Source organism: Trifolium pratense, linkage group LG2 (assembly GCF_020283565.1).
Source record: "Trifolium pratense cultivar HEN17-A07 linkage group LG2, ARS_RC_1.1, whole genome shotgun sequence".
Taxonomy (NCBI): Eukaryota; Viridiplantae; Streptophyta; class Magnoliopsida; order Fabales; family Fabaceae; genus Trifolium; species Trifolium pratense.
The window spans coordinates 70,988,535-71,001,905 of record NC_060060.1 but is presented as its reverse complement, the minus strand read 5'-3'; the positions used below and the strand labels follow the sequence as shown (position 1 = coordinate 71,001,905).

Sequence of the window (13,371 nt, the reverse complement as noted above, 5' to 3'; positions counted from 1 at the left end):
AATACACATCTCTAGAGTTTGAAAGATTTTGTAAGGGTTAAGGGATAAGACATGGTAATAGCTCCCTAGACTCCTCGGCATAATGGCACTACTGAGAGAAGAAGCATAATGACTCATGGGAACTAGTATTGTTACGTGATAAGAAGAAGACAATTGAGGTGAAGTCACTATGTTAAGAAGTTCCACATTGATTGCGAAATGGTCTGAATGTGTGTTTATAAGTTTTTTTTTCCTTTGAAAACTCGGTATAATCCCACCGTCCACTTGTAGGGTTGATGACATTCCTCACCTTACGAGCCGATTTTGTAAGGTTGTGTTAGGCCCAATACCCAATTCTAAAAGGCTATTCAAAAGTCTATATAAGGTAAGACTTGTAGCAAAGTGTTTGTTGAAAAAATTTGGTTTGGACTTTAATGAAGTGTAAGCCCCTGCTGCTAGAATCGAGTCAATAAGGTTTGTTGTAGCATTGACAAGTGAAAGAGGGTGGGTGGACATTGAGTTATCTTGATGTCAACTATGCCTTTCTCAATGATCCATTGGAAGAAGAGGTGTTTGTCAACCAACCACAACCACCTGGTTTTGAGAAGAAGGGACTCAAAAACAAAGTGTACATACTCAAGAAAGCTTTGTATGGTTTGAAACAAGTACCATGAGCTTGGAACAAGAGAATGAGTTCCTTATGAAACTTAAGTTTGTGAAATGCTCAAGTGAACATGGTGTATACATTAGAGGCTCAACCGCAACTGAACTCTTTTGGTCTAATCAAGGTACCGAGTTCGATATCTTCTTGGAGATATAGCATTGTTAAAACTCTCGAGAAGAGTTTGCCATCCATTTGAATATCATAAGGTTCGAGAGATTAGTCTCTGTAGTTTTTTGAAGACATAGTTTTTGTAGTTGTGCGCAGAGATATCCAATTTACGTAAAAAAAAATTTACAAATACATGATTATTATTCGATTATGTTGTCACTGGAAATTGTTGTATACATGAAGCATTATTCGTGCATTAAGATGTGTCTTCGTATAATATACATTTGCATTGAAAAATTGTTTGGATAAGTAATCATGCAAAAATATAATAGAAATGCCAGGATCATGATTGCCTGCACCGTTTGTTTTAGATATAACCCTGCACATATATATTTTGAAAAGTTTTACTAGTGTAATTGGATCTATATTTTTATGTAACTAGGTACAAACCCATGCGTACGCACGGGACGCGCCTTCGGCGCGTTATATTGCGTCGGTTTCTTAGGTCGTAAGTGTGCTACGGCGCGTTGCACGCGCCTTTGGCGCGTACGTAGTTGATTTCAACGATATAATTTTTTGATAAATAGAACAATTAATTGGATTTCAGCCTTGTCTTTATAAATAATAATGGAGATACTTTTTGTTTGCTGTAATAGTTAAATAAAACAATAACTTAATATTAAATCCATTACAATCATATTGAGGAATATCAAATACTTAGCAAATAAAAGTTATGATTGTAGCATAAAAGGTTGTCTAAACTATGGAAACCTGACAAACATTTAAGTTTATATCTTTGAATTCAAAACTTATTCTATCTCCTAATTCAATACTGTTGGCCAAACAGAAATTTTTCCATCCTCTTGCAATTTTGACATTCTCCGAATGATTTTCCGGATATTTTAAGTGAACAATTGAACTGCTCTTGTTTGGTACTTGTAGAACCAGCTTATGAAAATTGTATTGCCTTACATAATTGCTAAATTCAGAAGGTAGTGTCTACAAAAATGTAAGATTATTAATTAGAATAACAAAGTATAAATAACATTGTAGTAAGTAATCAACTAAGAAAATAAATTTGAGGTTAATTAAAACTTACAAATTGTGTCTTTGTTGCCTTGTTTAGTTGAGCAAGTGTCAATTCAAAAACATATGATTGTATTAGTTGACCACTAATTGACAATCTACCAAATGTTTGACCGTAGAAATTTTCAAGACATGGTTCTATATTGTTATCAATAGGGGATATGTCATGATTAGTCTGATTTGATCCTTGAGCATCGTAAGAGTCATAATTTTTTGCATATTCATCCAGAAACTTCCCATATTCTGCTTCCATTTCATCAATTTCAAATTCACTATGTAAAACAAATATATTTATATGATTTAGGAAACATTCATAAAATGATGAAATTGCAATTTGAGAATAATCATATTAAAAATAATTGTGAAATTGATATAAAAAATGATGCAAAGAAAGTTCGATGAAATATTATGAGTAAAAGAATTGAGCTAATAATATGAAAAATAATGAGGAATAATATGAAAAATAATTTGAATGAACTGGTCAGTCTTAATATGAAAAACAATGAGGAATAATTGTGTTTAAAAAAAAAATTCAAATATTAATAACGCATAGAACTATTGATTCATACCTGTTATTTGACGAATCCATTTTCAGCCTGTATAATGATTTCGTATAATCAGTAATCAAAATAAACAGAATTGATTTTCAATTGAAATGAGATTTGATCCATTAAAAAAATTAGAAAATAATGATTGATGATTAAATTTAAAATTATAAAGGAATTAATGAATTGATACTAAACCTATTTTGAACCTTAATATGAGGTTTTACATATGATTGTTTTAGATATAACCCTGCACATATATATTTTGAAAAGTTTTACTAGTGTAATTGGATCTATATTTTTATGTAATGCACTGATGTAATTCATTTCGATTTGTCCCAAGACATGAAAATATATGGTATCAACGATGGAGGTTTTTTTTATTATTGTAATACTTTATGTAATACTTATTTGATAACAAACCTAGATCTATATTTTGTCCCAAGACATGAAAAAAAACCTAGATCTATATTTTTATGTAATACTTATTTGATAACAATAACAATTTTTTAGCACCGTGAAAGAAAACTTTATCAACGATGGAGGTTTTTTTATTATTGTTCTTTAGTTTTCCTGTCGATTTTGACAAATATTATTGAAAGAAACACAAAAACACATAGATCTATGACTATGGTGAAAGTTATACAATTAATTTGTTTTGATTATCAATGACTATTAATTATGTGAATTTTGACAAATATGATCAATAAGTCTGGTCTCCAAGTTCTTTGGCCAAAGTTTGTGGAGCGTAAATTGATTTTCTACCACTGGAATGATATAGTCCGCTTGCCACCGACAATAAGTCTGTGTCCATAGTTGCACAGAAGCATGGTGATGAAAAACTTTTGCCTCAAAGAGATAATAGAGTAAAGGAAGCAAAAATTAAAAATCCTACCGAATTCATGAGATAAATTAGTTGTAATGGTTATGGAAATCAAAGAAAAAGAAAAACATGAAAGTCATTTCTTAGATGGAAATTCATCAAAAAGATGAGGTGCAAGGGTTACCGAAATCAAACATGTGGAAAAATGAAAATATGAACGTTTTCTTTAAAGAGTGAACAAGTCGAGGAAAAATGAAGAAAATTTAAGATGAATCTTTCTGCCACCTCCATTTATATATTTTTGAATAATTTCATATAATAAAAGCATTATTTTCAACTTTTACAAATATATATTTTCAAAAATTTATAAAAATAATTAATTAAAATTTAAAATTGCTAATCAATTATAATTTTTTTAAAACAAATGATGGATGAATTATAATTTTCTAATTAAGTTAAAAGTTATCCAATCTATACATTTAACATGTAACTGGCTCTTTAGTTATTTTTGTAGAACTTTGTAGATCTCTTAATTGAGTGTAATTTGTAAACTACAAATGAACTCATCATTAATTTGTTGAATGAGGAGAAATGCAATTGTTAAGACAGTATGTGGCATTGGTGCCCTGAGCATTGTAGAGATATATGGCCTACCGTCTAGGATCTAATACTTAAGGGGGAATAATACTTATAGTATGTATACATAATTGAAGGGGAACAATTTTTAGTTAGAGGGGTATTGACTTTTGTTTTTGTGAGTTTGCATAAACAGCTTTTATTTTTATGCACGTGTTAATAAAAATGAAAAGATGAAAATACAAAAGAATATATAAAAATAAATAAGTATCAAAGAAACATAAATTTATAATATTTTTTTTATCTAATTTTAAAGTGATGACTACTGGAATTTATAATTTTTGTAAGAAAAAAAGAAAGAAATGACACAAAATTTTATTCAATTGTTTGTTTTTAAAAAATTGATAGATAATAGATACATAATAGATAAATATAATATTGGTTAATATTTACGATCAATTTCTATTTTTATCATATATAATATTTATTATCACATGATATATGCATGACTCAAGAGTCATATTGAAGTATATGCATAATGGATGTCTCTGAAGAAAATTATGGGGAAGCTTTACATAATTATTATTAGGGAGGATAGGTTCTTTTAAAAATGTTGGTGGTGTAATGCATATAAGAGTCATATTTAAAACATGAGAACAAGGAAAAATGAATTGTGTAATTTTTTAATATTCAATTTTTTAATTGCATAATATATTGGTGGTGACATGTATATAATTTGTTGACAAAGTTCTTAGTGGTTGGTTGATGTACATGACTTCAAGAGTGAAGAAAAAAAATCAATTATGCGTGATTTATCTAATATTAAAAATTTAAATTTACAGTAATATTCACAAACACAACCCACAATTTTAGTCGAGCAGTCAGAGCTAGTTTTGTAAGTCACGATGCTTGACCAATATAATACGTGTTTGTAAATTTTTTGTAAGTGTTCTTTGAACTTAACGTTTTCTTTTCTTTGAAGACCGGAACACTATCTCTTCATCCTAAATTTTTCTTATTAAAAAATAAATAAAATTTTACAAATTACATCTAAAAAAATAGTACCATGTGAAACAAGCAATTGTACCATGTGAAACAATAAAATAGTAATGAACTGAGAACATGCTGAAAACAAATTCTATGTATGGACTAATAAATACATAAAAAAATACATCACTTAATATTCTACCAAAAATAAATACATTACTTAGGAGCAAAATTTCTCTTTCACACTCATATTTGCTCATCAAATTTCTTTTAAAAAAAATGTTACTATTAAAACCAGAGGCAAAAGAAATAAATTTTGCACTCTACTAGTCAGGAAATTAAATTAGACTGTACAATGAAAGTTTAGATAAATATATCCAAGTTTAGCTATGCTTACATAATGTAATATGTACAAATACAATAATTAGCTAAATATTATACATAATCTGTATTCCCCAGAAGGGAGGGGGACTACTATTTTTTCTTTTCTTTTTTGAATACCGATTTTAAGCTCAGTTCTTCGCGTGATTTCATAATCTTCCATCTGTCTAGAAGAGCCAATACTTTTTCTTTGGTAGTCTAGTAGGAACATCTGAAAATTCATTGAAGGAATAAAAGATCAGATTATTGTTTGATAGCAATTCTGACTATGAAGAGAAGATAGTGGAAGCAAGAAGAAAAATCGAAAACAAAGTTACAAGATACATCACCTCCGCTCGTGTACAAGGAGTTATAGTGTACTTCACTCCAAAAGCTTAGCCATAGCTCTATAATTCAAAAAAGAATCATAATCACGTTTAATTAGAATGAAAAATAAAGCTAAGAGTCCCCGTGACATTGCATTATATATACAGGAGCCGAGGTTCGAACCCCGAACACCCCACTTATTCACACAGATTACTTGACCAAAAATAAATAAATAAAGCTAGGAGTTAGGGATAAACTAAAAACCTAAGGATGAAAATTATTTTTATTTTGTGTTCTGACTGATGATTAATCATTAAAGAATAAAGGAAGAATTCATCCAATAGTTCAGCTATTTGAAAGTTAATGATTTTGATTGAATATTTCTACAATACTTTTGAGAGAAACAGAACTATTAACTGGCGATTACCTCTTTATCTCCCGTATCAAGTAGTCTTTGGTAAAACGTAATTTAGTATGCTAATTGTTTTAAGGCTTAATTAGTCTGTCCCTTAAAGATATTTTAGGTTTCACAATGGTCCCTTAAAGAAAAAAAGGTCTGGATTGATCCCTTAAAGACACATCCGTTTCTCACATTGGTCCTTTCCGTCAATTTTTCACAAAAAACGTTAGTTTTAGTTGACTGAATTGTGGATGTCGTTAAGTCTAAGTGGTCCACCAAAAACCTTATTAATTTTTAAAATTTTAACAATTGGAATTTTTTGTTATATTTGGAGTTAAAATTTAACGGAAATGACCAATATGGCAAACATATATGTCTTTAAGGGACCAATCCGGACCTTTTTTTCTTTAAGGGACTATTGTGAAACCTAAAATGTCTTTTAAGGGACTAATAGACTAATTAAGCCTTGTTTTAAATATTTCAAGTTATGACTTGATTATTTTGCACATTTCACTGTTTTTCCTCAATTTCACTCTTGACCTTATTGTCAAGTCAAGATGTAAAATTCGTTGCCGACCATATTCCTGAATCGTGAAATTAGGAAACATGACAATTAACAACCTTATGTCTCCCACTGTAGCAGCAAAAACGGACTCTGGTATGCATTGTTTAATCAATACACAAACAAAATACATTGCACACTAACTGAAGAATACAGCATACTAGTCAATAAATTCTTAAACATTGACTTTAAAATCAGGTCTTAAGACGATAGAAGTTCTAAAGGAGAATTTCTCAAAATAAGGACAAACAAAACAAACCATCAAAGAAAGCAACATTAAAAATACTTGCCTCTTGTCGGTCTTTTGTTTGTCGGGAGGATCTCAATATAGCAAGAGTCTCTGAATGAGGTCACCAAGCAAATTTTGGCATCAAACTGAATAAAAACCATGAGTAGTCAGAAAACAATTTTAACAATAAATAAACAGAAATATGCGAGTGTGGACTATTGAAAGAAAAAAATTCTAGAAATTAAAAATAGAATAGAAAGTAGACACAAAATGAGCATCCTAAAAGTAGAATTACAACAAGTAAGCAGCTACTATTAAGGATGATAACTCTGAATTGTACTGAAAGCAAGTACTAAATTTTTTATAGTAATATTTAATTCCCTATCCCTAAACCTATTAAGACAAGCAAAGCAAATAGGTCTCATGAATTCTTGGTGCCACTTTTCCCTACAGAAAGACGCTATCCTATAAAACTGGAAGTCTTTTAAACCAAAATAACTAAATTAAGAAATCAGCCCATAGTTTGGTTTGACTCATTGCAAAGGTGACTGCTCTAGTTCTATCACCATACGATCCAACCCAATATTGCATTTAGTTGTGTAAGAGGACCATCATAGATGTCAATCTCGGAGAGTGGAGTGAGGCGACTGAACCCAAAAACACTATAAGTAGAAGACATAAGCTATTGAATTATATACACAGACCAATTTTTTAATCAGTATCCTGCAATTATGGTCTTTACTTTATGTAGATGCATAATGTTTTGCTGTGTGCAACATAGTATGACAACAAATGTGTAATTCAGGGAGAAAAACAAAGATGAAACTTGTTAAAGTTTTCGCTGAAGTAGAGATTTATAGAATTTAGATAACTCACACGGTCTGCCGCTGCTTGTAGAGTAACATGATCTCCCCACTCTCCCGATCTATTGCAAAATAACATGCAAATATCAAATTAGTGTTACCATCAATAGTTTGCTCTCTAATGAAATCAAAGTAAATTTGATCACCACTGATAATCTAACCTTTTCATTTGCTTTATGTAGGTTTTGTACTCCATTGGTACATAAGATTCATACAACTTTTTGTGATGCTTTAGCTGGTAGAAACAATACAAGCCAAAAAAGAAGTGATAGATTAGAATGAGAATATTAGGCTTGCAGAAAAAATTGAATAATTTGTAACACTTTCCAATTGCCAATACACTTAAATAGACCGAAGTGAAAAACGGATGAGAATACCATAATACAGTGTATCGTTGAAATATTTCAAAATAGCCGAAAGAAATTAGTGCACTAAAAAGGCTATGCCCGTAACAAACCTACTTGCTTAATAACCTGCCTCCTTACATGCTTGTGGTAATCAGGTTTGTGGAACAACTGATCAGCTATAGCTCGGAACTGTTAAGTAAGATTTTCACAGATATTAGACAAAATAATGCGAAGGAGCATATAACAAAAGAGCCAAATAATGGGGAAAAACTAAGTTGTCATATAGTTTTTCATTTTAAGGAAAGAAACCTAAATACCTGGCAATTCCCATCACCCTCCATCTGTAGTTCTGATAAGCCATATGTAACCAACCTGTAGAAAATGACGGACCATAATTATTACTTAAAGCAAAATATACACCGCGATTATTGACATAACTACAACTCTCTATGGCATAAAATTCTCAATTAAGTTGTTATATGTTGATTTTAACTAAGGTTACCCTTTTAAGAAATATGTAAATAAATGTAAAATTCTCACAAATCGGATGATAAAAGGCAAATAGAACTCTCAGAACATACTATCTATCTCCCTCATCATGAAATTAATAAGTTTAAGAAGATTGAACAGGTTTGCTTAGGTACACACAATAATGATTAAAATTTTCCAATATGCAAAACTTGCAAACAGGGTGTGAGGGAAGAGTGCTCGAGGGAATTTCAGTTTGTTGATGCCTACAGAAGTATAAAGCAGAGGTAATTGTGCTTTTAAAATTTAAATCCACTCGGATATTAATTTGCATAGTTTTGAAACAAAATGATAATTAAAATTGTACATCAAGCTAGTTTTTGCAACCTTTCTGATAGCGTCTCATGGTCTAGTGTTGCGTCATTGACATCAGGAATCTCTCCATTAATACGGGGTGCGTGCTGTCAAATGCCAACATACTGAGTTAGTATTCTCATCTCATATATACAATGCAGGTAACCATATACAATAGCACAAAAACTGAACAAAGGGTTGTGTAAAGTAGGTAGAGTGATTACATGAAATTTTGGAAATTAGAATAACTAATGCATGTAAGTTACAAGTATTTGAGGATGTTAGTTGAAAACATCAGAGTGATAATTTTGACAACTGTGGATCAAAAAGTTATATTTGCATAGAAGGCCTTTTTGACCTTTTCATCACAAAAGGAAACCCAACTAGTATTTAAACTCTAAATGGGGGACTCCCATCAACCGCATTTCTCATAGCAAAGGGAAATTAAGTTCCAATTTCATTTTAGTCATATGTGCAGCTTTATTATATCTTGAACACTAATCTATATTAGACACTTTCCATAGGAAAACTAATCATTGCCTCCGCTGTAGTAAAATTTTAGTTAGGTAACCAATCGTTAATTGGTTCAGTGGGGATTGACGCTGAATTTAGTATGGAGGACTATAGTTCGACCCCCCACAACTGCGATCGGGATGCGGCTGAAACCACTTGATGCCAAAACTGACCCCCGGACCAAACTAGGCGGTCCAGTTGGCCGGATACTGGTAGTGAAAAAAAAAAAAAAAAAATTTAGGAAGGCAAAGCCTGCTTATGAAATTTCCATGTCTAATTGTTAACAATAAATTACGGAATCAAAACAAAATCAAGCCATAGCAGATTTTCAGTAATGGAATTAAAGAAAGGCATATCAGTCAACGCATACCAGCTGCTACACAGCAAAGCAAGATCAATTGTATTTAATAGTTTGATATTATAGGCAAAGTATAGGCTAAGCCTTTTAATGCACAGATTTCTTGTATAAAGTATTCTACTTGTATATATAGCACATTACATGAATAAGATAGTACACATTCTGATACAATTCTGGTTCATCTTTTATTTACTTTATTTACTTTATTGATATTGATCCATTCTTTTATTGTATCAGTTGTTCTGTTTCGTATCGACCAGTTTTGTTTTCCTTTGTTCATCATTTCTGATATACCACCACCAAATAATCAAACCCCTACATTTTCTTCTCAAAACTCACCATTAGTAACAATCTCCAACACAAAGCATTGTGTCATTCATCACACAAACAATCTTTCAACTGTTCTCGTCACCCCTTTACTCACAGGTGATAACTGCAGTTCATGGAGCCGTGCATTGACAATGGTACTTCGTGCAAAAAACAAACTTGGTTTTACTGATCACTTAATACTTAAAAATAGAAAGAAGACTTTCCAGTTAGCAACAATGCAATGATTTAGTTGTAAGTTTGATTCTGCATTCAGTTTCAACTAAAATTCGTCTTAGTATTTTGTATGCTGATACCACAGCACAAATCTGGTCCGATTTAAAGGATAGTTTTTCTCAATCAAATGTCAAATTTGTGCTTCAGTATCGGCATACTTAATGCTAGGATGAATTTCAGTTGAAACTGAATTTAGAATCCAATTTGCAACCAAATCATTGCATCATTGCCAAGTGGGAATGTCTTATTTCTTCTTTGGAGTGGTAAGAGATCCATCAACAAAACCAAGTTTTTTTTTTGTGCACGAAGTGCCATTTTTGCTGCACGGCTCCACGAACCATAGTTATCACCTGTGAGTAAAGGGGTGACGAGAACAGTTGAAGGATTGCCAAGTGGGAATGTCTTCTTTTGAATGGTCAGTGATCCATCAACAAAACCAAGTTTGTTTTTTGCATGAAGTGCCATTGTCACTACATACAAATGGCAAACATAACATTTTTATCAATTTTTACCGTTCCATATATTCTATCATTTTTGGTCCCTATACCAAGTGACAATCAGTACCTAAATTTGATAAAGGCGCTATTTAAGTCAAACTAAATTTTGTCTAGACTCGATTTTCTAACAATAGTTAAAGCCGAAAGCCATATATATATATATATGATTGATTGATACATACTGGAATGGAATCTAAGTGAGAAAGTCGCTTCCCAAGCTGCCTGCTACCGGCGTGGAGAGTTTCGTCTTCTGCCAACATAGTTGCAATGGTTTGATCATCCTCTGTATCATGATCATGAAAGCTGCTGCAGCTCAAACTTGAGCTGGAACTTCTCCCACTTTCAATCCTTAGGTTTTCACTCATACTTTTCTCAATACCTATACCTATAAATAAACAAATCAGGAATCTGATAAATAGTAGTTATTGTACATCAATTTTGATTATTGTTATTACTATAATTAATGAATTAATTTTGAAAATTGATATGAAAATATACCTTGTTTGAAGTTGAACGGTGGATGTGAAAGCAATAATCAAACGGAGTAATAAGAATTAATGAGAGATGAAGGGTTGAAGTTATTAGAATTTAGAAGAGAAGAAAAGAAAGGAAATGAAAGAAAGAAAGAGAGTTGAAGTAAAGAAACGTAGGCGTGTGTATGATGGAAACAAACAGCAGTTTAATTGAAACAGTTGCTTACTTCTGGAAACACGGCTGCGTTGCGTTAGGGTCAATATTCAACTTTTCTAATTGTTGCATATTTGACTCGTCTTTAAGTTTTATTTTGATTTTCTTAAATAAATCATGCAATTAGGATTGAGATTGACTTAGCAAATTTTGTAACTAATTTAGAGACAATTCAAGTTTTAGTCATTCTTAATTTCCACTATCACCATTTTCACCTGCTCCAGAAAACAGGATTATTACATTTTTTTTTTTTGGACTAAAACAGGATTATTACATTTACAACCTATCTTTTTCTTCTTTTCTGATTTGAAACTATTCTTTTTCAATAAAATAATTATTACAAGAAAGAAAGCAATTTTTTAGATATAATCAAAGGACGCGTCTTTTTTTTTTTTTTTTTTTTTAAAAAAAAACTAAAATATAGACTTTTGTGACTTTATTTTTTTTATCTAAAAACTAACATAAATGCGATATATAATATAAGTAAGGCTTAACTACACATTTGGTCCCTTACGTTTATTTTAGGTTTCAATTTGATCCCTTACATTTAAAAAGTATCAATTTGTTCCCTTACGTTATTTTTGGTTTCAAGTGAGTCATTTCCGTTAATTTTGTCACTAACTCCGTTTGAACAATACATGTGTCAGTGTGTCCAGGTGTCACGTGTCTGTCCACAAATGCAAATTGGCTGCCACATGTGACAAAATTGACGGAAAGAACAAAATTGATACTTTTTAAATGTAAGAGAACGTTGAGAATATTATGTTGATCAACGAATGACTGTTGAGTCATGATGATTGAGAATATTATGATTTATTTAATGAAAACTCTTGAGTTGCTTTAAACTATAACACAATTAGGAATTTTCATGTGGTAGATCAAGAGAGTTTCATTTGCTCTCATATGTCCCTAAAAATGAAAAGTTAGGCCGCCTCATAATTTATTTCTAGAGGGAAATTTCAATAGCAGACCTCAGCCAGTTCCATTCCGCTAATATTGTATGTAACTTTTATTCTTAATGTTGATATATTTTTTCATCTTAATGTCTGATGTAATTTTGCTTTATATGGTAATAAATATATTAATTTACATGAATAAAAAAAAGATAATTTTTATTTTGATTTAATTATTCGTTCATTGTCTATTTTTAGTCCAAACTCTTTGATAGACAAACTAATGTCTAATGTACGCCTCGTTAGCTAGCTCGAACGGCTGTATATACAGTTGATGCTCTCGATTTTGATGTACTGAACTTATGAAAACGACTACTTGAGTTTTTTCCTAAAAAATATCATATGTCCCTATGCCTTCCTAATTAGATATGTTTCTTGTCCAAACACTCATCTTTGATCACTAACTATGTGTGCCGTCCAACGTTGTTTGTTTCCTATGCCTTCCAAGTAAGTACAATTATTTCATCTCCTTGTTATCTTCGCATCCATCTAATGTATTAAACTATAACATATTCTTCATTCCTTTAGCTGGTTCCAATTATTTGATTAGTGCTCTCTCTTCCATCACTTTGAAGATGAGTTCGTGTCAATCCACAGGTAAATTAAGTATCTAAGTCCATGCTTGCTCCTTAATTAGGAGCTAACTTGTTATATGTTGTTCTATAATTATTTATATCTGTGTATATATATGTTCCTCCATTTAAATTAAGTTCTAATGAAAGAAAAGGAAAAAAAAAAAATTGTGTTCCATAAATTTCACGTTTTCTAATAATTGTATAATACACAAAAAGCCGCATACCTTGCTTGAGATTCAAACTTATTGTAAGAAAAATCACTGAATTAGATATGTTTCTTGTACATTATATAACTCATTTACCATATAGCATAAATTCTGAGAGGGATATAAATGGTGGATGATCCGATCATAAACTTGATAATAGGTAGCCTAGCGGATCGCAAAATTTAGTATTGAGTCTAACTCAACCTTATAAAATCGGTTTGTATGGTGATGATTGCATCTACTTTATAAGCACATATTCAGACCATCTCACAACCGATGTGAGACTTCTTAACATGAATCACATGGTATTTTAGAAAACAAAACAAATACTATATTTTAGAAAACTTATTGCGGTAACGGC

At 31.2% G+C, this 13,371-nt stretch overlaps 2 protein-coding genes across 4 annotated transcripts; both read right to left on the bottom strand.

Annotated features, from left to right (window-relative positions):
• Positions 1-1,471: 1,471 nt before the first annotated feature.
• On the bottom strand, positions 1,472-2,441 carry LOC123911180. Its single transcript, XM_045962549.1, has 3 exons — positions 2,407-2,441; positions 1,851-2,109; positions 1,472-1,750 (listed from the first exon to the last, which is right to left on the bottom strand). Exons 1-3 carry the CDS (start codon positions 2,424-2,426, stop codon positions 1,508-1,510), a joined length of 522 nt encoding a protein of 173 aa, XP_045818505.1. The 5' UTR covers positions 2,427-2,441; the 3' UTR covers positions 1,472-1,507.
• A 2,523-nt stretch (positions 2,442-4,964) lies between these two features.
• On the bottom strand, positions 4,965-11,570 carry LOC123911179 (OVARIAN TUMOR DOMAIN-containing deubiquitinating enzyme 11). 3 transcript variants are annotated; one of them, XM_045962546.1, is made up of 10 exons: positions 11,088-11,570; positions 10,772-10,974; positions 8,712-8,785; positions 8,174-8,228; positions 7,971-8,045; positions 7,671-7,744; positions 7,523-7,571; positions 6,708-6,792; positions 5,479-5,535; positions 4,965-5,360 (listed from the first exon to the last, which is right to left on the bottom strand). In XM_045962546.1, exons 2-10 carry the CDS (start codon positions 10,952-10,954, stop codon positions 5,317-5,319), a joined length of 696 nt encoding a protein of 231 aa, XP_045818502.1. In that variant the 5' UTR covers positions 10,955-10,974; positions 11,088-11,570; the 3' UTR covers positions 4,965-5,316. The 3 variants fall into 3 exon arrangements, with proteins under 3 accessions (XP_045818502.1, XP_045818504.1, XP_045818503.1); XM_045962548.1 differs by having other exon boundaries at positions 7,995-8,045; positions 11,088-11,470; XM_045962547.1 differs by having other exon boundaries at positions 10,772-10,968; positions 11,088-11,464.
• Between the last annotated feature and the right edge of the window lie 1,801 nt (positions 11,571-13,371).

Excerpts from the sequence above, each read along its gene's own strand:
- LOC123911180 (XM_045962549.1), bottom strand. The coding sequence starts at position 2,426 with ATGGATTCGTCAAATAACAG. Across the intron at positions 2,110-2,406 it reads ATGGATTCGTCAAATAACAG|TGAATTTGAAATTGATGAAA; the intron begins GTATGAATCAAT and ends TGTTTTACATAG. Across the intron at positions 1,751-1,850 it reads AGGCAACAAAGACACAATTT|ACACTACCTTCTGAATTTAG; the intron begins GTAAGTTTTAAT and ends ACATTTTTGTAG.
- LOC123911179 (XM_045962546.1), bottom strand. The coding sequence starts at position 10,954 with ATGAGTGAAAACCTAAGGATTGAAAGTGGGAGAAGTTCCAGCTCAAGT. Across the intron at positions 7,572-7,670 it reads TACATAAAGCAAATGAAAAG|ATCGGGAGAGTGGGGAGATC; the intron begins GTTAGATTATCA and ends ATTTTGCAATAG. Across the intron at positions 5,361-5,478 it reads CTCCTTGTACACGAGCGGAG|ATGTTCCTACTAGACTACCA; the intron begins GTGATGTATCTT and ends ATGAATTTTCAG.